Source organism: Mustelus asterias, chromosome 18 (genome assembly GCF_964213995.1).
Source record: "Mustelus asterias chromosome 18, sMusAst1.hap1.1, whole genome shotgun sequence".
NCBI lineage: Eukaryota > Metazoa > Chordata > Chondrichthyes > Carcharhiniformes > Triakidae > Mustelus > Mustelus asterias.
Window position 1 is genome coordinate 16,944,786 of NC_135818.1, and position 23,986 is coordinate 16,968,771.

Consider the following 23,986-nt stretch of genomic DNA (forward strand, 5'->3'; position numbering starts at 1 on the left):
CCCCGATCCCCTTTTCCCAGTGTCCCAGGCCCATGATCCCCTTTTCCCATTGTCCCAGACCCCTGATCCCCTTTTCCCAGTGTCCCAGACCCGTGATCCCCCTTTCCCAGTGTCCCAGGTCCCTGATTCCCTTTTCCCAATGTCCCAGGCCCTGATCTGCTTTTCCCAGTGTCCGAGGCCCCTGATCCCCTTTTCCCACTGTCCCAGGCCCGTGATCCCTTTTTCCCAGTGTTCCAGGCTCCTGATCCCCTTTTCCCAGTGTCTCAGGCTACTGATCCCCTTTTCCCAGTGTCCCAGGCTCCTGATCCCCTCTTCCCATGTCCCAGGCCCCTGATCCCCTTTTCGCAGTGTCCCAGGCCCCTGATCAGCTTTTCCCAGTGTCCGAGGCCCCTGATCCCCTTTTCCCACTGTCCCAGGCCCGTGATCCCTTTTTCCCAGTGTCCTAGGCCCCGATCCCCTTTTCCCAGTGTCTCAGGCCCCTGATCCCCTTTTCCCAGTGTCCCAGGCCCCTGATCCCCTTTTCCCAGTGTCCCAGGCCCCTGATCCTCTTTTCCCAGTGCCATGATCCCTCTTTCCCAGTGTCCTAGGCCCCGATCCCCTTTTCCCAGTGTCCTAGGCCCCGATCCCCTTTTCCCAGTGTCCCAGGCCCCTGATCCCCTTTTCCCAGTGTCCCAGGCCCCTGATCCCCTTTTCCCAGTCCCATGATCACCCTTTCCCAGTGTCCCAGACCCCTGATGCCCTTTTCCCAGTGTCCTAGGCCCCGATCTGCTTTTCCCGCTCTATACTAACCTGCTGTGGTGAAATGATTTCAGTTTTGGTTGCAGCAAAACGAATAAAACTACCAGGAGAAGGATCAACGCGACAGAGCTGGCAGTGGATGCAACAATCGATAGTGTTGGCACTCCAATACTTGCCCTTGTATCTTTATCTAAACAGAGGAGATTAAACAGCATTAGCACACCGTCTCAATATCTGTAAATCACCAAACGCCAGGAATTAACAATATTGTACATTCAATAATCCAAGATATTCAGTGTTTTTGTTTTAGTCATTCCTGGGACATGGGCATCGCTGGCTGGCCAGCATTTATTGCCCATCCCTAGTTGCCCTTGGTGGGCAGTTAAGAGTCAACCATGTTGCTGTGGCTCTGGAGTCACATGTAGGCCAGACTGGGTAAGGATGACAGATTTCCTTCCCTAAAGGACATTAGTGAACCAGATGAGTGTTTGCACCCTTAATTGTATTTGCAAAGGATCAAATCCACTTCAGGTAAACTTATTTAACTTCATGAAAACGGTGGCTGGCATTTTTCCAGCCAGAACAGGATGTACACTTGCTGCCCATCACTGTGGGGGCGGCATGGTGGCACAGTGGTTAGTACTGCTGCCTCATAGCGTCAGGGTTTGATTCCCGGGTCGGGTCACTGTCTGTGCGAAGTCTGCATGTTCTCCCCGTGCCTGCATGGGTTTCCTCCGGGTGCTCTGGTTTCCTCCCAAAGATGTGCAGGCTAGGTGGATTGGCCATGCTAAATTGTCCCTTCGTGGCAGGGGATTAGCAGAGTAAATACGTGGACAGGGCCTGGGTGGGATTGTTGTCGGTGCAGGCATGATGGGCCGAATGGCCTCCTTCTGCGCTGTAGGGATTCTATGTTTCTTAGCGGGAAAACACAATCCCAAAGCTATTCATTCTTCACTGCTCTGATTCTAGGCCACTCTTGGTTGCTCATGCTCAACTATTTGGGAGGGCGGGGGAAGGGGAGAGGGTGGCGGGGGGCCAGGGCTGACCACGGTACTGGGCGTCGAGTTCTCTCCTGAAACCACTTTGTCTCTCACTGCCTTCAGCAGCCTCCCGCAAACATATCCCTGCAGTTGTGGCCTGGAGCTCCATCTCTTCCCTCCCGATGACCCATTACATCAACCCCACCCCCCCACCCCATTCCCAAATTGCTGTTGTTTGATTTGTGCAGCATATGATTCGACTACCCTCGGGGAGTGCTGAACTGTCAGAGGTGCAGTTTTTCAGATAAGACCTTAAACAGTGTGCCCTCCGAGAAGGGTATAGAAGGTTCCACAGCAGAACATTCATCAAAAGATGATTGGGGAGTTCTCATGTCTTGGCAAATATTTAAAAGTTTATTTATTAGTCACAAGTAGGCTTACATTAACATTGCAATGAAGTCACTGTGAAATTCCCCTGGTCGCCACACTCCGGCGCCTGTTCGGATCAATGCACCTAACCAGCACGTCTTTCAGACTGTGGGAGGAAACCGGAGCACCCGGAGGAAACACACGCAGACACGGGGAGAATGTGCAAACTTCACACAGACAGTGACCCGAGCTGGGATTCGAACCCGGTTCCCTGGCGCTGAGAGGCAGCAGTGCTGAGAGCTTGCTGTCCGCTAACTGGCTGTCTATATTCCTGCTGTAATTGTACTGCCTTGGCTGTAAATCACTCTGGGACGATCACGAAGCTGTAACGGGCGTAGGCAAGGCCAGCACTGACCTTGGTTCAGCCTACAGCTGACCTCCATTGCGGGATACCATTCTCCATTCTCGCAGGTCAGGTACTTGTAGTCACCCTTCAGCGTGTAGCCCTCATCACAGAAGTACTCGATGACGGTGCTGGGTACAAAGTTGGCACATGGTGTGGGGTGGCACGCAAAGCCACCATTTTCTGGTTGCAACGGCTGCCGGCAGACTGTGGGAAATAAAAATAGGCGGTAAATGAGTGAGATAGGAAATAGGCAGAGTTACTAATCTCTGTGAAGGCAAATGTCAGGGTCAGTGCTGCCCTGACAACCCTGCTACCCATAATCTTAACGCTCACCACGTCCCGTTCACCCATTCCCCACCCCTCCACTCGTTAATTAAGTTGATTCCTGGCCTGACATCATCGTGATTTTTGACAATTCTCCATGTTTTTCAATTTCCTTGATGGTTACCGCTCCCGGTTTTCATAACCTCCTCCACCCCTGCGAACCCTCCGAGATCTCTGCGCTCCAGCGATTCCGCTCTTGTGTAACTCTGAATTTCAATCACTCCATCATTGACATCCGGGCGTTCATCTGCCGAGGCCCCAATCTCTGAAATTCTAAACCTTTCTAAATTCTAAAGGAGGCCATTTGGCCCATCAAGTCTGCACCGACAACAATCCCACCCAGGCCCTATCCCCACAGCCCCATGCATTTACCCTGCTAGTCTCCCTGACACAAAGGGACAATCCACTTAACCTGTGCATCTTTGGACTGTGGGAGGAAAACGGAGCACCCGGAGGAAACCCACGCAGACACGGGGAGAACACGTGCAGACTCCACACAGACAGTGACCCGAGGCTGGGAATCGAACCTGAATCCCTGGCACTGTGAGGCTACAGGGCTAACCACTGTGCCGCCGCGTCACCTTTCTTGCCTCTAGCTCTCTCCCTCTCTTCCTATACATCACAACATAAAACCTATCTCTTTGACCAATCTTTTGCTCATGTAATTCTCCTTCTAAACCAAGTTCGTACTTTGAATTCCTCCTTTGCCACCTTAAATTTTTATTATCTTCCTTTTACATAATGATGCTCTGTGACATTTTAACCACATTAATGGTACAATACAAATATAAGTTGTTGTTGCTGCTAGTGTACCAGAGTAGAAACCCCAAAGTATGTTAAGTTTAAAGTTTATTTATTAGTGTCACAAGTAAGGCTTACATTAACACTGCAATGAAGTTACTGTGAAAATCCCCTAGTCGCCACACTCTGGCGCCTGTTCGGGTACACTGGGAGAGAATTTAGCATGACCAATCCACCTAACCAGCACGTCTTTCAAACTGTGGGAGGAAACTGGAGCACCCGGAGGAAACCCACGCAGACACGGGGAGAACATGCAGACTCCACACAAACAGTGGCCCAACCCGGGAATTGAACCTGGGTCCCTGACGCTGTGAGGCAGCAGTGCCAACCACTGTGCCACCGTGCCACACCGTTATGAAGCCCGACTAGACCCCAACAGTTTTTTTATTTTGGCGTTAGTGTGAGGATAAGGTTTTTCACTCCAGGTGTGATTCTATTGACACACTAGGAAGCTTATATCAAAACAACTTAATTTAGCTATACAGTTTAACTGTAACAAATTCATTAGTTTAACCAATTGAAATACTTAAACATAACAACATAGAAGTCTTAGCTGCTAACCTATCTCTGCTAGTTCCAATTCAAGCAATATTCTTCTTACCGACTTAAACACCTTCTCAAAATTAGTTAGCGACACACAGGCTTATGTCCTTGTACTTGTTAACAGTCATGATGTGGAGATGCCGGCGTTGGACTGGGGTAAGCACAGTAAGAAGTCTCACAACACCAGATTAAAGTCCAACAGGTTTATTTGGTAGCAAATAGCTTATGGTATTTGCTACCAAATAAACCTGTTGGACTTTAACCTGGTGTTGTGAGACTTCTTACCTTGTTAACAGTCCCATAGCCTTTAAATACCCCTGGAGAGAGAGAAAGGGGGAGAGAGACAGGGAAACGCCTGTTTTCTGACAGCCCCAAACCGCAGCCTCCAGAGACAGAGACACCTCTTGCTTCTTTCAGGACCAGACAGAAAACTGATTGTTTTAAAATAAAACAGAACCGTATGCTTTCCCTGCAAGCTGAGCTCTGCCCATTCACATGGCTCTGCCCATCAACCTAATCAAAACCATACCCTGAAACCTCAGAGAAAATCCAAAATAAACAAAAATGCATTAACTCAGATTAAAACAAACACATCCCTAGCTAAAGTCAATCATTAGCCTGCATTCTCAGTATGTGAGCTATCTGGTGCAGACAAATCAGCACCGTAAAAAACAGAGCTGAATTTTAAACATACCCCTCACAAGAAACATGATTTTTAAAAAATATTTTTAAAGGCACAGTATCATCACAGTAGGAGGTCACGAGTGTGTAGGAAGCAAATGGTACAGTGGCTTAGATGCTGAACTTTCACCTCAGAAGAACAGCTCAGAATGGCGAGTTGAAACTATTCTGCCAGCTGGCTAGCGTGATCCAATGATGATGAATCTGAATGGGCTTGGTCACCCTTTTAAAATAGACCTGGGCCCAACGCACCCAAATATCTACGAATTACCACCAGGTTGGCGACGCCACTGAAACTTGGTCACATTGCTGGGGCAGAGCAGAGAGGAACCGTCCATGGATCCATCCCAGTTATCTGGGAGTGGTTGACGCTGCCACCAGATGCCTGAAATGGAAAGTGTTCCATTTCCCAGGGCTAACATCCCCCAATATTGATGACAACATTTGAATGGTTGAGCAGGCTCGAAGGGACGGGATGAATGGCCTCCTCCTTCTCCTATTTTCGATGTTTCTATGGTTGACTAAAGAAAAGACAACTGCTCTCAGGCCCACCGATATTCCAGACTCTCCGTGAATCCCTGGTTTATGTGGTCAGTCAATTCGGTTAGGAGGGACATTAAGGTATGTACTTGGGAGCAGGAAGTCAAGTTAGCATGGGTGGCACAGTGGTTAGCACTGCTGCCTCACAGCGCCATGGACCCGGGTTCGATTCCCGGCTTGGATCACTGTCTGTGCGGAGTTTGCACGTTCTCCCCGTGTCTGCGTGGGTTTCCTCCGGGTGCTCCGGTTTCCTCCCAACAGTCTGAAAGACGTGCTGGTTAGGTGTGACGGCCATGCTAAATTCTCCCTCAGTGTAACCGAACAGGCGCCAGAGTGTGGCGACTAGGGGACCTTCACAGTAACTTCTTTGCAGTGTTAATGTAAACCTACTTGTGACACTAATAAATAAACTTTACTTTAGCATTGGCAATGTAGCCAGCGCCATTTTGAAAAGGGGCCGATTGCCAGGCATCACTCCTGCTTCAGAAGATAAGCATCTTTCGATATGACAACTGGAGTCCTGTGACTTAATTAGTGGACAATGGGGAACCTGTGGATGTGGTGTATCTGGATTTCCAGAAAGCATTTGACAAGGTGCCGCACCAAAGACTGCTACATAAGATAAAGGTGCACGGTGTTACGGGTAATGTATTAGCATGGATAGAGGATTGGTTAACTAACAGAAAGCAAAGAGTGGGGGTAAATGGGTGTTTTTCTGGTTGGCGATCAGTGACTAGTGGTGTGTCTCAGGGATCAGTGTTGGGACTGCAATTGGTTACGATTTACATAGATGATTTGGAGTTGGGGACCAAGTGTAGGGTGTCAAAATTCGCAGATGACACTAAGATGAGTGGCAGAGTAAAGTGTGCAGAGGACGCTGAAAGTTTGCAAAGGGATATAGATAGTGTAAGTGAGTGGGCGAGGGTCTGGCAGATGGAGTACAATGTTGGTAAATGAAAGGTCATCCATTTTGGTAGGAATAACAGCAAAATGGACTATTATTTAAATGGTTAAAAAATTGCAGCATGCTGCTGTGCAGAGGGACCTGGGTGTCCTTGTGTAGGAATCTCAAGGAGTTGGTTTGCTGGTGCAGCAAGTAATTAAGAAGGCAAATAGAATTTTGTCCTTCATTGCTAGAGGAATGGAGTTTAAAAATAGCGAGGTTATGTTGCAGCTGTCTAAGGTGCTGGTGAGGCCACACCTGGAGTACTGTGTACAGTTTTGGTCTCCTTACTTGGGAAAGGATATACAGGCACTGGAGGGGGTGCAGAGGAGATTCACTAGGTTGATTCCGGAACCAAAAGAGAAAATGCTGGAAAATCTCAGCAGGTCTGGCAGCATCTGTAAGGAGAGAAAAGAGTTGACGTTTCGAGCCCAGATCACCCTTTGTCAAAGCCCTTTTATCCAGGTTGATTCCAGAGTTCAGAGGGTTGGCTTATGCGGAGAGACTGAGTAGACTGGGGCTATACTCATTGGAATTTAGAAGAATGAGGGAAGATCTTATGTAAACATATAAAGTTATGAAGGGAATAGATAAGATAGAAGCAGGGAAGTTGTTTCCACTGGCGGGTGAAACTAGAACTAGGGGGCATGGCCTCAAAATAAGGGGAAGCAGATTTAGGACTGAGTTGAGGAGGAACTTCTTCACCCAAAGGATTGTGAATCTGTGGAATTCCCTGCCCAGTGAAGCAGTTGAGGCGACCTCATTGAATGTTTTTAAGGCAAGGATAGATACATTTTTGAACAGTAAAGGAATTAAGGGTTATGGTGAGTGGGCGGCTAAGTGGAGCTGAGTCCACGAAAAGATCAGCCATGACCTTATTGAATGGTGGAGCAGGCTCGAGGGGCCAGATGACCTACCCCTGCTCCTAGTTCTTGTGTTCTTATTAAGGTCGTTGCACACACAGGCAGCCACAGGAATTCAACTTGAACATGATAAGGCTTCGTGCATAATGTTCTGCCTGATGTTTATTGTCCCTTTTTCATCTGAGGTAATGTTGAATAGTCCTGTTCTTCCTTTATGTTTCAACCTCAAGCATTTGATTAAAAAATAGCCTCCTGAAGAGATAACAATCGATGATAAAATTCTTTGCAAAACCACACCAGCTATTAAAACGCATCAGTTATTGAAACACCTCAGTGATAAGGAGATACACTTCATTCCAGATACCTACAACATTTGGACATGAAACCTGAACTCTTGTTTCTCACTCCACAGGTGCTGCCAGACCCGCTGAGTTTTTCCGGCATTTTCTTTTTCTTTTTATTCCAGAGACTTTACATTGTTGCCTTTATTAAGACCATGTTCCTCTAAAGAATCCTCTTGGTAACGATTGAAAAATACAGAAGCTTCCAAGAGTGAAGGTTGGATGAATCCCTTTAATATCAAGAGAAAGGGGTGCGGCACGGCGGCACAGTGGTTAGCACTGCTGCCTCACAGCGCCAGGGACCCGGGTTCGATTCCCGGCTCGGGTCACTGTCTGTGCGGAGTCTGCATGTTCTCCCCGTGTCTGCGTGGGTTTCCTCCGGGTGCTCCGATTTCCTCCCACGCTCCAAAGACGTGCAGGTTAGGTGGACTGGTCATGCAAAATTGCCCCGTAGTGTGCCAGGATGTGTAGTTTAGAGAGATTAGAGGGGTAAATGTGTTGGGGGTTGTGGGGATAGGGCCTGGGTGGGATTGTTGTCGGTGCAGACTCGATGGGCCGAATGGCCTCTTCTGCACTGTAGGGATTCTAAAGCAGAGCACCCGGAGGAAACCCACGCAGACACGGGGAGAGTGTGCAGACTCCGCACAGACAGTGACCCAAGCCGGGGATCGAACTCGGGTCCCTGGCGCAGTGAGGCAGCAGTGTTAACCATTGTGCTCCCGTGCCACCCCACGGCATGGTAGCACAGGGAGGGAGTCTTGTGGGACAGTGGGTAGCGTCCCTGCCTCTGAGGCAGAAGATCTGGGTTCGAGCCCCACCCCAGGACTTGAGTGTCCTGAGTGGCAACCAGCAAATCCTTCCAAACAGGCCAATGGCTGGCAGTAAGAGCAGGAGAGACTCCTGGTCAGCCACACTTGACGTGGAGTGATTCATCTCAAGCTACAAGCCTGAGTGACCTGTTCCAGGAAAGAGCTCACTATGGAAACAGGTGAAATCTGCCAGGTGCACAATTCGGTACAGGAAGGGAAACAACAACAACACAGGAAGGACAGGAGGAAATAATTTGGACATCATGTCAACCTGGTGATGCCAACTCCCTGGAAAATCTGAAGGCTTCAGACCTGAAGGCATCAGGGAGGCCTTTCCACAGATTAGCTGAGGCCAGGACCTCAAAATCACCTGGAGCTGACTAACGCCCTCCACCCCCTCCCCCGCCGATCAAGGGCCTTAAACCCAGAATGGGCCCTCGTCAGGTGGCTGTGAGGGCCATGGGGATGAGATACTTCCAGAGGGTTTTGGACATGAGGGGAGATCTGCCAAGATTACACGCTTCCTAATCACCAACCAATAAACCCGCACCATAAGGTGGTGGGCAAGGGCACTACCATGCAATCTGATATTTGCCAACTAAACTGGGTGAGGTGCCACAGAGTTGGCAATAGCCAGTCAGTGCCTCAGATTGAGTCACTATCTTTAGGTGAGCAAGTGAAAGGACAAACACAGATGGCAAAATAATACCCCTCATTCTCCCCCCCCCCGCCCCCATCACCCACCCAGTCCAGACCAGTCAATCCTCCAGCTGCAACAGAACCCAATCCACAGCTCTGATCCTTCTCACTTTGATACTATGGCCGGAACTCTACCACCCAGCTCCATGGAGTCGGAGCAGGTGAGGGTCCAACAATGGAAATCTCCGTTGACCTTGGGCGGGAATTTCCGGGCTCACCCGAGTAAGGCCGTAAAATCTCACCCAATGGGTGGGATTTTCCACTCTTGCCCGCGACCATTCCCAAACCGCTGACAAGACCACAAAATTCCAGCCTGTGGCTCACTGTGCAGCACGCTGGCCTCAAGAGTATGAAATTCGTGGGTTCAGGCCTCACACCCAGAAACTTGAGTGTGTAACCAAGACTCCCAGTGCCGCACTGAGGGAGTGCTGCACTGTCAGTGGCGTTTCAAATCAAACACTAACCCAAGGCCTTTCCTGCTCCCACAGACACATGTATAAGATACCATGGCACAGCTCCGAAGAACAGCCAGACTACCCTCCAGACCTGACCAGTAGTTACCCCTCAACCCACATCGCAAAACACATTGTTTAGTCAACATCTTCATTGCTGTTTGTGGGATCTTGCTGTGCACAGACTGGCTCTCATGCCTCCCTCATTGTCAGTTCAATAGTTACATCAATGGCTGTAGAAAGTGCTTCTGAATCTGAGGTCACGATAAGCACAAAATGAGTGAGAGTTCTCTCTTACTGCAGGTAATAACCAACAAAACAGTCTCCATAGCAACAACTCAGAGACACATTCTGTCGCTATGTATTATTAAAACAGTTTGCTAATCTGCTGCATTTCAGATGAGAAAAAAAAAACACACTTTAGCCACAAGCCAAAGACATTAAATAACAATGTCTGCAACTGAGCAATACCACAATTAATGTCTAAATGGGCACAATCAGGGGAACACACAAAGCTACAGCCCACCCCCCCAGCACCCTGTGTTACTGACTGTATCTCTACTGATGTTAATCCAGCTCCCTCACACTGTCACTCCGTAGCCCCTCTCCCCCAGCATCCTGTGTTACTGACTGTATCTCGACTGATGTTAATCCAGCTCCCTCACACTGTCACTCAGTAACCCCTCTCCCCCAGCACCCTGTGTTACTGACTGTGTCTCTACTGATGTTAACCCAGCTCCCTCACACTATCACTCAGTAACCCCTCTCCCCCAGCACCCTGTGTTACTGACTGTATCTCTACTGATGTTAATCCAGCTCCCTCACACTGTCACTCAGTAACCCCTCTCCCCCAGCACCCTGTGTTACAGACTGTATCTCTACTGATGTTAATCCAGCTCCCTCACACTGTCACTCAGTAACCCCTCTCCCCCCAGCACACTGTGTTACTGACTGTATCTCTACTGATGTTAATCCAGCTCCCTCACACTGTCACTCAGTAACCCCTCTCCCCCCAGCACCCTGTGTTACTGACTGTATCTCTACTGATGTTAATCCAGCTCCCTCACACTGTCACTCAGTAACCCCTCTCCCCCAGCACCCTGTGTTACTGACTGTATCTCTACTGATGTTAATCCAGCTCCCTCACACTGTCACTCAGTTATGGGGATAGGGCCTGGCTAAGATGCTCTATCGAAGAATGGGTGCAGACCCGATGGGCCGAATGGTCTGCACTGTAGGGATTCTATGATTTCACAGATTGGCATGGGCCGCATTGGATAAAGACGGCAGATTTCCCCCTCTAAAGGACATTGGGCCTGGTAGATTTTTACTGCAGTCTGTAGCTTCATGGTCACCTCCACTGGGACTAGCTTCCCTTTTAATTCACGGCATTTAAATTCCATAGCTGCCGCGGTGAGACTTCAACTCATGTCTCCCTGCCATAAGCCCCGACCTCTGAATGACTCATTCAGCAGAATAGTCACGCATCACCAAACGTTACAGCAATGGAGCACAGGGTGGTTTCAGGCGGCCTGTAAAATGCAGTGTCAGCGCTTCCTTTCTCTTCAATGACAAACACACGTAGTGCCAAAAGGGTTAACGATAACTCTAATGGTGTCAGCTGGTCCGCTACCACATTCCACTCCCAAACATGACACTGCCCTGAGAGGAATGTCCATTGTTCGAGGCGAAGATCAGAATCAGACGAACAATAGCAATGCAGAGTACACACGGGCAGGTTCCCAGCTGAGTTTTACCCTCACTTACACAGACTGGGGAAGAGCTTGGGGCAATGGTAGGGTGAGGGGGGGCAGTGGGGTGGAAAAAGAATGAGATAGAAGAGGTAGAACAGACAGAGCGTAAGACAGAAACAGATGTATAAGGTGTGGTGGGTGAGTGGAATCGGCTGCCGTCAGTGGTGGTGGAGGCAAACTCAATAGGGTCTTTTAAGAGACTCCTGGATGAGTACATGGGACTTAATAGGATGGAGGGTTATAGGTAGGCCTAAAAGGTAGGGATATGTTCGGCACAACTTGTGGGGCCGAAGGGCCTGTTTTGTGCTGTAGTTTTCTATGTTTCTATGTAAAGAAAGACACACGCACACACACAAAATGAGAAATCATAGAAACCCTACAGTACAGAAAGAGGCCATTCGGCCCATCGAGTCTGCACCGACCACAATCCCACCCAGGCCCTACCCCCATATCCCTACATATTTTACCCACTAATCCCTCAAACCGACACATCTCAGGACACTAAGGGCAATTTTTAGCATGGCCAATCAACCTAACCCGCACATCTTTGGACTGTGGGAGGAAACCGGAGAATCCGGAGGAAACCCACGCAGACACGGGGAGAATGTGCAAACTCCACACGGACAGTGACCCAAGCCGGGAATCGAACCCCGGTCCCTGGAACTGTGAAGCAGCAGTGCTAACCACTGTGCTACCAGGAGAGACCAGGAGGAAGAGACAGACGGAAAGGAGAGAGAGAACGAGACAAAGGGAGAGCAAGACAGGCAGCGAGAGCATGAGTGCAAGAGAAAAGGAGATCGAGATGAAAGAGGGAGTGCAGAACATTTTGAAGTTAGTTACTGTTGCATCGTGGGAAACAAAACAGTCAATTTGTGAACAGCAAGATCCAACACCAGTAATGATGACGATTACTGGATTATCTGTTTTTTGATGACACTGGGTGGATATTGCCCAGGACAGCGAAAAGATTCTCCTTGTTCTTTGTTTAAAAAGCCATGGGTCTTTTACACCCACCTAATTAAAAGGAGGAGTCTCAAATTCTAATGTCTCATCTAAAAGACAAGGTGCCTCTGACCAGCCAGCACTCCTTCAGTACTGCCCTGGCAGGGCCTCAAGCACTCATCTTTCTTACTTAGAGAGCACAGCCATAAATTGCAACAGGAAACACTCACATACAACACTCACACTGCCAAAAGTATGAGGCACTGCCACACAAATGGAATAAGATTTTAGCAAAAGTACAACTGTGGTTTTATTAATTTTGTGACTTGTTCACTCCCTAGGCAATTATGTGAGAATTACACACAGACTTTGTCCTGGCACATTGAGATGGCTCAATTACTGTACCAGGGAAGGATAATCCGCCCTTTGTACTGACTACACAGAGAGTGAGATCACTTACACCATTTAACCCAAATTCCCTTTCCCAGTGAAACAGACAGAAAAATAGGTGACGCCAGTAATCAAAGAGCGCAGCTGCAGATGGATGGGATACTCAGTGCTCGGAACGGAGAGGGGAGGGTAATCTGTGAGTTTAGGTCGGAGCTGTGAGGAAAGTAAGACCCTCAGGTGAAATGAACACCCTGGAACCAAGCCCCTCGGAGTCAGATCCCACATTGAAAAGGCAGGATGGGGAATAAAAAGATCTGAGCTTCCGATCCCCTTTCCCAGGACATAACTGGACATCAGAACCTGAGCAAAGTAAGGAATCTGTCACCGGTGGAGACTCAGTCCAACCTGCCTACTCATGGGAACTTGCATAACATAGAAACATAGAATCCCTCCAGTCCAGAAAGAGGACATTTGGCCAATCAAGTCTGCACTGACCTTTCCAAAAGAGCATCCCAGCCAGCAGGTACAACAACAACTTGTATTTATATAGCGCGTTGAACCCAACAGAAGTGTCTTAATGCTCCACAGTAACTAGACAAATTTCAACATCAAGCCACAAAGGACAGTTTACAATGGGTGGCCCATAGCTTGGTCAGAAGGCTTCAGGCCTAGTCAGCTAACCTGTGAAATTCAGGCATCACAAGAAGCAAGTCACAGAAGAATCATAGAATCCCTAAGATCATAGAATCCCTACAGTACAGAAGGAGGCCATTCGGCCCATCAAGGCTGTACCAACCACAATCCCACCCAGGCCCTATTTCTGTAACCCTCATTTACCCTGTTAATCCCCCTGACACTAGGGTCAATTTAGCATGACCAATCGACCTAACCCGCACATCTCTGGACTGTGGGAGGAAACCGGAGAACCCGGAGGAAACCCACGCAAACACGGGGAGAACGTGCAAACTCCACACAAACAGTCACCCACCCAAGGCCGGAATTGAACCCGGGTCCCTGGCGCTGTGAGGCAGCAGTGCTAATCGCTGTGCCACCCCCACAAGTATTGGAGAAGGTTTCAGAGATCAGGGGTGATGCGGCCAATGGAAGCCCAGACCTAAAGAGATCCCTCCAGGGATCAGCCCCAGGCTGGGTGACCAATCACACATTCTCACAGGCAGAGAGCAGCAGAGATTGGAGCACCTGACTAAACTCAGGAAACTCTAAAATCAGTGTTGAGAGAAAGTTTCCCCCGTAGACCTCTGCAGCAACTTGCCCTGTAACTCAGAGTGCTCGAACAAGCAGAGTGGGCCCGAGTGAAACCAATGCTTCATCCGGGTTGCTCTCTGTGTCAGCTCAGCTGATGTCCCTCCCCACACAAACAACAAGTGACTACATTCCAAAGAAATCTCCTCACTTTTTGATCAAATGAAAGGCATGGAATAAAATGTAAGGATCTTCGAACTATCCCTGCCCAAGAACCTTTTCTGATTTTGATTTGATTTATTATTGTCACATGTATTAGCATACAGTGAAAAGTACTGTTTCTTGTGCGCTATACAGACAAGGTATACCGTTCATAGAGAAGGAAAGGAGAGAGTGCAGAATGCTGTGGTATAGTCACAGCTAAGGTGTAGAGAAAGATCAACTTAATATAAGGTAGGTCCATTCAAAAGTCTGACGGCAGCAGGGAAGAAGCTGTTCTTGAGTTGGTTGGTACGTGACCGCAGACTTTTGTATCTTTTTCCCGACGGAAGAAGGTGGAAGAGAGAATGTCCGAGATGCGTGGGGTCCTTGGTTACATTGACTGCTTTGCCGGGGCAGCGGGAAGTGTAGACGGAGTCAATGGATGGGAGATTGGTTTGCGTGATGGGCTGGGTTTTATTCACGATCCTTTCCTGGGAAAGGTGATTTTCTTTCTGAAGCAGGTCTGCTTCATTCTCAAGAGCAGTTAGAAATATGGGAACAGGAGGAGGCCATTCAGCCCCTTGAATCTGCTCCAACATTCTAATCAGATCGAGGCTGGTTTGGACCCTCAATTCCACCTGCCTGCCTTGGCTCCTTAACCCTTTAACACCCAGATCCCAACATTTGCAACTGAGACACAGCCTCAAAAACCATTCAGGGAGAATGGCTAGTGGACATCCAGAACCCGAGTGAGAAAATAAAATCAAAGCGAGGGTCGTCGAAGCAGCCACGCCCAAACATTTGCTGCATACCGTGCTTCCTGGCATCATCCCAGAACACATTTTACATTCATGATCCTTGTTCTGGACTCCTGCACCTCAGCAGTATCAAGCCTTTAATCATTTTAACACCTCAGTTATATTACCCTTCAAGTAATAAAAGATTAAAAGAATACAAGCCTGGTACAGGCAACCTGACAATAATAGCTTAACACTGTAGAATCATAGAATTCCAGTGCAGAAGGAGGCCATTTGGCCCATCGAGCCTGCACCAACAACATTCCCACCCAGGCCCTATCCCCATAACCCCATATATTTACCCTGCTAATCCCCCTGACACCAAGGGGCAAAATAGCAGCAGCAACAACAAGGTGACACAGCAGTTAGCACAGCTGTCGCACAGCGCCAGGGACCCGGGTTCGATTCCCGGTTTGAGTCACTGTCTGTGTGGAGTCTGCACCTTCTCCCCGTGTCTGCGTGGGTTTCCTCCGGGTGCTCCGGTTTCCCCTCTCAGTCTGAAAGACGTGCATTGGCCGTGCTAAATTCTCCCTCAGTGTACCCAAACAGGCGCCGGAGTGTGGTGACTCGGGGATTTTCACAGTAACTTCATTGCAATGTTAGTGTAAGCTTACTTGTGACACTAATAAATAAGCTTAAATTTAGCACGGCCAATGCACCTAACACGTACATCTTTGGACTGTGGGAGGAAACCGGAGCACCCGGAGGAAACCCACGCAGACACGGGGAGAACTTGCAGACTCCACACAGACAGTGACCCAAGCCGGGAATCGAACCCGGGACCCTGGTGCTGTGAGGCAGCAGTGCTAACCACTGTGCCGCCCTGCCACCTGGGCAGTACACGTGACTGGAGGCTAGTCACCAGAGGCACAGTTAAAAGCAAAGCTCCGAGGTTTCACAACGAAGAATTGCGACATTGGTCCATGCAATCGAGAGGCAGATGGAGCCTCGTTAAATAATAAAAGAATCTCTTGGGGGAATGGAGGGGGGTGCGTAGGGCTGCATCTGCCCACGGTCTATCAATTATTAATTAGGTCGCAATGAATTGAAACCAAACTGCGGTCAAAGTTCACCATCCCATCTGCACAGCTTTAGGCGTCACCCATAGCCTTCTTGCCAACGCGTCACGAGGTCATAGGTCAAATCCCACCCCAGAGACTTGGGAACATAATCCCGGCTGAAAGTTCGGCGCAATTCTGCAACCCGGAAGGTTCCACACAGTTCCCTTAAAGGAGACAACTTCAGCGATCGTGTAGGCACTGCTGGTCAAATAAATGTTCACAGATAGTGCTGCACACACGCCAAATCAGAGGGAGTGGGTAGTGACAGGGTGCTGCACTGTCAGAGGTGCCGTCTGAGACATTATCCTGAGGTGGTGGCTGTTCTCAAAGGCTGGGTAAAAGATCCCCATTGGCACAATTCAAAGAGGATCATGGGATTTCTCTTCGGTATCCACCCAACATTGTGGGCCGAAGAGCCTGTTCTGTGCTGTACTGTTCTATGTTCTATCCCGGCAGCATTTACCCCTCTATCGACTTGGCAAAAAAAATCTACTGTTTACGGGATTGCGCTGTGCACAAATTGTGTCCACTGCATTTTCCTATCCTACAGCTTAATTCTGCCTGATAGAAACGTCGGAAATAGGAGCAGGAGGAGGACATACGGCCCATCCAATCTGCTCTGCCATTCAAACAGATCATGGCTGGTCATCTACCTCTCCGCCATATTTTTCCTTGGACTATCCCCATATCCTTTGGGGTGGCACGGTGGCACAGTGGTTAGCACTGCTGCCTTACATTGCCCGGGACCCAGGTTCAAATCCCGGTTTGGGTCGCTGTCTGTGTGGAGTTTGCACGTTCTCCCCGTGTCTGCGTGGGTTTCCTCCGGGTGCTCCGGTTTCCTACCACAGTCTGAAAGACGTGCTGGTTAGGGTGCATTGGCCGTGCTAAATTCTCCCTGAGTGTACCCGAACAGGCGCTGGAGTGTGGCGACTAGGGGATTTTCACAGTAACTTCATTGCAGTGTTAATGTAAGCCTACTTGTGACACTAATAAATAAACTTTAAACTGTCATTAGACTGCAGAAATCTCCCAATTTCTGTCTCTACCGTGTTTAGTGATTGAGCTTCCACAGCCCTCAGGGGTAGAAAATTCCAACAGTTCAACGCTCCAGAGTGAAGATCTTCTTCCTCCTCCTCCCCCCCACCCTCCCCCCAAGTATTAAATGGCTGCCGCCTTATACTGATGGTGCAAACACAAGAAAATCTCCCCCAGCACAATACAAAGGATCTCATCACTGCTCCTTTGGTTTGATGATGTGGAGATGCCGGCGTTGGACTGGGGTGAACACAGTAAGAAGTTTAACAACACCAGGTTAAAGCCCAACAGGTTTATTTGGTAGCAAAAGCCACACAAGCTTTCGGAGGCCTTTGCTACCAAATAAACCTGTTGGACTTTAACCTGGTGTTGTTAAACTTCTTACCTTTGGTTTGAGCCACTTTACACCGAAACGCAAGCTTATGTTAAATGTGCCTTAAGCCCCCTTCCCCAGCCCTGGAGAGAGAGCGCAGTCATAAAGTGAAGGCAGTGCCACATCACTGACATCCCCTCGTCAGCCTTACGCTAAGCGAACCCCCACCGACTGCCTCAAGTAGCTCAAACCGGCCAGCCTGAACTAACAAGCGACATCCGAAAGACCTCTGACCTTCAACCTCTGGCATCCTGTGTTCCAATTCTCCTAGCAACTGCTGGCAGTGTTTACTGGAAGGCTGTGGGAATTGCAAACTGAGCTGGAAACATCGGGTGTGAGAGGATTAGGGTTTGGGATGGAGGCAGGGTGTAGGGGCAGGAAATAGGATCGTGACTTCAATTCTGATGTTTTGTTTTAGAACCGGTGTTGTCCCATAAATCCTGACTAAACGCAGTGGAATTTTCTAAATACATATTTTAATTAAAATTGGATCTTTGTGACAGAATCAATTTCTTTGTTATTGATGTGTATTTTCTTCCATAGAAGGAATGTAAATTCTGTATCAATGCTAAAACGGATGCTGAAATTTTACATAATATATTGACATCATAAAACGCAACAGGCAAATGGACCAAAGGATCTTAAACACACACTTTGGGCATTTTGATTTATTATTGTCACATGTATTGGGATGCAGTGAAAAATATTGTTTCATGCGCGCTATACAGACAAAACATACCATTCATAGAGTACATAGGGGAGAAGGAGAGGGTGTAGTTATGGGCAGCACGGTAGGGTTAGCACTGCTGCCACACAGCGCCAGGGACCTGGGTTCAATTCCCGGCTTGGGTCACTGTGTGGAATTTGCACGTTCTCACCGTGTCTGCGTGGGTTTCTTCCGGATGCTCCAGTTTCCTCCCACAGTCCAAAGATGTGTTGGTTAAATTGACTCGTTATGCTTATTTGCCCCTTAGTGTCAGGGGGACTAGCTAGGGTAAATGCATGGGGTTATGGGGATAGGACCTGGGTGGGATTGTGGTCGGTGCAGACTCGATGGGCTGAATGGCCTCCTTCTGCACTGTAGGATTCTATCAAAGAATATGGTGTTACAGTTATAGCTAGGATGCAGAGAAAGATCAACTTAATATAAGACAGGTCGATTCAAAAGTCTGACAGCAGCAGGGAAGAAGCTGTTCTCGAGTCGATTGGTACGTGACCTCAGACTTTTGTTTATTTTTCTCGAAGGGAGAAGGTGGAAGAGAGAATGTCCGGAGTGCGTGGGGTCCTTGATTTAACTGGCTGCTTTTCCGAGGCAGCGGGAAGTGTCGACAGAGTCAATGGATGGGAGGCTGGGGTTTGCGCGATGGACTGGGCTACATTCACGATCCTTTTTAGTTTTTGTGGTCTTGGGCAGAGCAGAAGCCATACCAAGCTGTGATACATCCGGAAAGGATACTTTCTATGGTGCGTCTGTAAAAGTTGGAGAGAGTCGCAGCGGACATGCCATATTTCCTTCGTCTCCTGAGAAAGTAGAGGCGTTGGTGGGCTTTCTTAACTATAGTGTTTAGAAGCTTCCAGATTGAATGCACATCTTACCAATGGACAAGTGACGCTCTGGGTCACGGTTACGGACAGACTGATTCAGAGCCAGACTATGGTAAGGCAAAGCCGGAACTGTCTGGAATGTTGTCAATCGATAGATAAGGGAGTAAGGGGAAGAAAAACTCAATTACTGAGCAGCAGGCTAAAAGTGAGAGAGAGAGAGAGAGTTTTCCGAATACGACAATCCCCTGTCACCACAGTAGGACACTTAGCTCACAGACAGAGAGTGAAAGATGTGCGGTACACTGTAATTTCTGTCACCAGAGGCCTTACATTGTGTGGCCTTTAGAAAAGGAAGATGTTTCAGAGGCGAAAGGGAGAGGTGAATTTGTATTTGTTGTCTCGGGGGCTTTGGGACAGAGTGAAGGGGGAGATTATTGAGTTTCATTCCCACTTTCAGTTGCGTCAATAAGCCAGGGCCTACGTGCGAGCAACAAAAAAAAGGCTTCATACCGGGGCAGACAAAGCCATATCCTGCCATCAGAGCAGCTGCTGTAGGCCACAGCCGGGTGCACTCCTGCCCACTCTCAACCCCTACATCCTTCACACAGAGACCAAAATAATCAGCAGCTGCTGTCAAAGCCACGTTTGCAGCTCAGCTTTGTGACTCTTCCCACCTCGGTGGCTGCCTTAGTGACAGATGGGCCCTCCCAGCGAGGCAGCTGGTGAATCAAACAGCTGTGCCTTATTCATGTCTCCTGCATTGGACCCCCTTTCCCCCGTCACAACCTGGGCCGGGGGATGGCGTGGGCCGCTACTGCCAACAAGGTACTCCAGAGCAGCAAGGCCGCATTCCAGACTGGCAGCACTGAGGGAAAGCTGCACTGTCAGAGGTGCTGTCTCACGGGCAAACGGAGGCAGACAGGAAAGACCCCAGGCAGTCATTTTGAAGAATCATAGAATCCCTACAGTGCAGAGGGAGGCCATTCAGCCCATTGAGTCTGCACCGACCACAATCCCACCCAGGCCCTATCCCTGTAACCCCACATATTTACCCTGCTCCTCCCCCTGACACTAAGGCGCAATTTAGCACGGCCAACCCACCTTACCTGCACATCTTTGGACTGTGGGAGGAAACCGGAGCACCCGGAGGAAACCCATGTAGACACGGGGAGAACATGCAAACTCCACAGTGACCTGAAGCCAGAATTGAACCCAGGTCCCTGGCGCTGTGGGGCAGCAGTGCCAATCACTGTGCCACCGTGCTGCCCAAGAAGAGCTTGTCTGTTCTCGTAGATGCACAATATTTATTCCTCTACCAACATCACTAAAACTGGCTCATTCGGTCATTATAACAGAGTGGGATCTTGCTGTGCGCATTTCCTACATTGCAACAGTATCCGCGCTTCACAAAGCGATGTCCTGAGATCATGAAAGGCGCTATAGAAATGTAAGAATTTTTGTTTCGAGAGGCAATGAGCTGGCAGATCTGGAGGAGAAGGGAGTATAATTTGTTGACGTCTCAACAGATTTGGCAGACAAAGGAAAAACACCAGACAGCAGAGTAGGTCCTGCGGTGGGAACACTGCTTTGTTATCACACCTATTTGTCAGCCGTGGTTCAGTGGGCAGTCCTCCCCTCCCCCCCAGCTCAGAACCACGTTAGTTTGTCAGTGCAAGCCTCTCTCCAGACACACAATCCAGGCCGACAGCCTCAGTGCAAGCACCCGATCCACTGCACTGACAGAGGGACCTGGGTCTGACATCCCTCTTTAAAAATAAAAATTACCAACACCAGCTCTCCACAACAGAGAAGAGAATACAACATGGAATCCCTACAGTGCAGGAGGAGGCCATTTGGCCCATCAAGCCTGTACCGACTCCGACAGAGCATCCCATTCAGGCTCTAACCCCATGTGATAACCCCACAAATCCCCCTAACCGACACATCTTGGGACATCGAGACCGACCCACCTAACCCACACATCTTTGGACTGTGGGAAGAAACTGGAGCACCCGAAGCAAACCCACGCAGATACTGGGAGAACGTGCAGACTCCACACAGACAATGACCCAAGTCGGGAATCGAAGCCGGGTCCCTGGTGTTGTGAGGCAGCAGCGCTAACCACTGCGCCACCGTGCCACCCCTTTCATGTCTGTCTCGAAGCTGCTGGATAAACAATCTGATGTGGAGATGCCGGCGTTGGACTGGGGTAAACACAATAAGAAGTCTCACAACACCAGGTTAAAGTCCAACAGGTTTATTTGGTAGCAAAAGCCACAGAGCAGTCAAGGCAGGGAATTACATAGGTTCACTGCTCAGACACAGATAAATAGCCAATTGGGGGAGGCCAGTTTACCTCAGGAGAGGACGGTGGGGTGGGAGGGGAAGGGGAAAGGGGGGGGTGCTGCTGAAAGGCACCATGACAGAGCATCCTGGGTGTGGGAAGAGACTGGCTTTCAAAGCTCACCCACAGAGTGATGGGGGAGGGGACAATAACTCCTCCCACCTCCGGCCACACTGGGTCTACGACTGCAGATGATACTCAGAGAGCGAGTGTGAATACACATGGAGCCAGAGGGTTTCCAGACCCTTAGACGAAAGGCACTTTCACAGCAGAGGCCGAGTGCCAGCAATGAGCCTCCTTCCTGGTCAATTGTACCAAGCCGCACTCGGGTGGAGTTCCTCAGGTGTGGGTTTTACTGACACACTGTAATACAGTAAGAAGTTTAACAACACCAGGTTAAAGTCCAACAGGTTTATTTGGTAGCAAAAGCCACACAAGCTTTCGGAGCTCCGAAAGCTTGTGTGGCTTTTGCTACCAAATAAACCTGTTGGACTTTAACCTGGTGTTGTTAAACTTCTTACTGTGTTTACCCCAGTCCAACGCCGGCATCTCCACATCATGACACTGTAATACCACAGCAGCAGCATCAGACCAAACCCAACTCAGATACATCAGGAGATATTAACAAAAAGCTTGGCCAATAAGATAGACTTTGAGAAAAGTCTTACTGAGAGAGAGAGGTATATACATATAGAGAGAGAGGGGAGAGAGAGAGAGAGAGACACACACACACAGAGAGGCAGAGACACAGAGAGAGAGAGAGAGACAGAGGTATAAAGAGAAAGCGAGAGTGAGAGACAGAGAGATATATATAGAGAGAGAGACAGAGAGATATATATAGAGAGTGAGAGACAGAGAGATATATAGAGAGTGAGAGACAGAGAGGTATAGAGAGAGTAGAGTGGTTTAAGGTAGGATTCCAAAAGCTTAGAGCTTAAAGAGACTGAAGGCATGACCCCTGAAGGTGACGCAATTAAAAATCAGAGTGTGCAATTATCCAGAATTAGAGGCAAGCAGGTACTCAACAGTGGCAGCTGTGTACCGCCTACAAGATCAACTACAGGAACTCACCAAGTTCTTTGAACAGCTCCCTCCAAACCCACAGCCATCCAGAGGGACAATGGCAGCAGATACCGGGAACACCACCACCTGGAGATTCCCCTCCAACTCACTCGCCATCCTAACTTGGAAACCGTTCCTTCACTGTGCTGGGTCAAAAGTCCCTAACAGCAGTGTGGGTGTACCTACACCCCAGGGACTGCAGCGACTCAAGAAGGCAGCTCACCACCATCTTCTGGAGGGCAGTTAGAGATGGGCAAGGAATGCTGGCCCAGCCAGCGACCCCCACATCCCGTAAAAATGAATTTTAAAAATTTAGCGGGTTGGAGGAGGAGTTAATTTCAGAGGTGGGATCAGAGACAGCGGGATTTGAAAATAAGGATGAGAATTTTAAAATCAATTATTTTTCCCTTCAGCATCCCTGGGTCAAAAGCCATGGATACCGACGTCCTGTTAGTGTGTACAACTTCTCACTGACCCTTCACATAACCCCTTCAGAACATTTGAACAACTCTATTAAATCTTCCCTAGACCTTTTCTGCTCCGAGGAGAACAGGAGTGGCACGGTGGCACAATGGTTAGCACTGCCGCCTCACAGCACTGGGGACCCAGGTTCAATTCCCGGCTTGGGTCACTCCCTGTGTGGAGTTTGCACATTCTCCCTGTGTCTGCGGGGGTTTCCTCCGGGTGCTACGGTTTCCTCCCACAGTCCAAAAGCCGTGCTGGTTAGGTGGATTGGCCATGCTAAATTGTCCCTTAGTGTCAGGGGGATTAGGGGGGTAAATGCTGGGGTTATGGGGATAGGGCCTGGGTGGGATTGTGGTTGGTGCAGACTCGATGGGCTGAATGGCCTCCTTCTGCACTGTAGGATTCTATGAATCCCTACTTTGGCGGCACGGTGGCAAACTGGTTAGCACTGCTGTCTCACAGCGCCAGGGACCTGGGTTCGATTCCTGGCTCAGGTCACTGTCTGTGCAGAGTTTGCACGGATTTCCTCCGGGTGCTCCAGTTTCCTCCCACAGTTGGAAAGACGTGCTGGTTAGGTGCATTGGCCACGCTAAATTCTCCCTCAGTGTACCCGAACAGGCGCCGGAGTGTGGCGACTGGGGGACTTTCACGGTAACTTCATTGCAGTGTTAATGTAAGCCTACTTGGGACACTAATAAAAACAAACATAAATAAACAAACAACTTCTCTCATCCCTCCATGTAACTGTAGTCCCTCTTCCCCGGAAAGTCTACTCTGTATCCTCACCAAAGCCTCAAAATCCTGCCACTAATCTCCGAATTTCAGAAGCAGGATTATCCCGGATAGTTGGCAACCACAGTGCTGCCCATGATCATGTTGAACCTCACACAGAAATGTGACATTTGTCCCCAAAGGGAGTGAAATTGTGACTGGTTTTCTCAGTCTTGGAACTTGCTCAGCTGGTTTCAAATCACATTGCCCACAGAACAGGAACAACAAAAATAAAAAACGCTGGAAATACTCAGCAGGTTAAGCAGCATCTGTGAAGAGAGGGATGAACGTCATCGGTTAACTCTTGTTTTTCTCTGACTGTACAGAAAGTATTCTCTCTGGATGTATCACAGCTTGGTATGGGCTCCTGCTCTGCCCAAGACCACAAGAAACTACAAAAGGTCGTGAATGAAGCCCAGTCCATCACGCAAACCAGCCTCCCATCCATTGACTCTGTCCTCACTTCCCACTGCCTCGGCAAAGCAGCCAGTATAATTAAGGACCCCACGCATCCCGGACATTCTCTCTTCCACCTTCTTCCGTCGGGAAAAAGA

The 23,986-nt window shown here is 49.0% G+C and overlaps 1 protein-coding gene across 1 annotated transcript in view; it reads right to left on the minus strand.

The window, feature by feature from the left end:
* susd6 (sushi domain containing 6) overlaps positions 1 to 23,986 on the minus strand; it is a 66,378-nt gene that overhangs the window by 3,985 nt on the left and 38,407 nt on the right. Inside the window, exons 3-4 of the mRNA XM_078233453.1 lie at positions 2,503 to 2,697; positions 790 to 928 (exon numbers count right to left, since the gene is read on the minus strand). Of these exons, the coding sequence (XP_078089579.1) occupies positions 790 to 928; positions 2,503 to 2,697 (334 nt within the window). The remainder of the gene's footprint in view (positions 1 to 789; positions 929 to 2,502; positions 2,698 to 23,986) is intronic.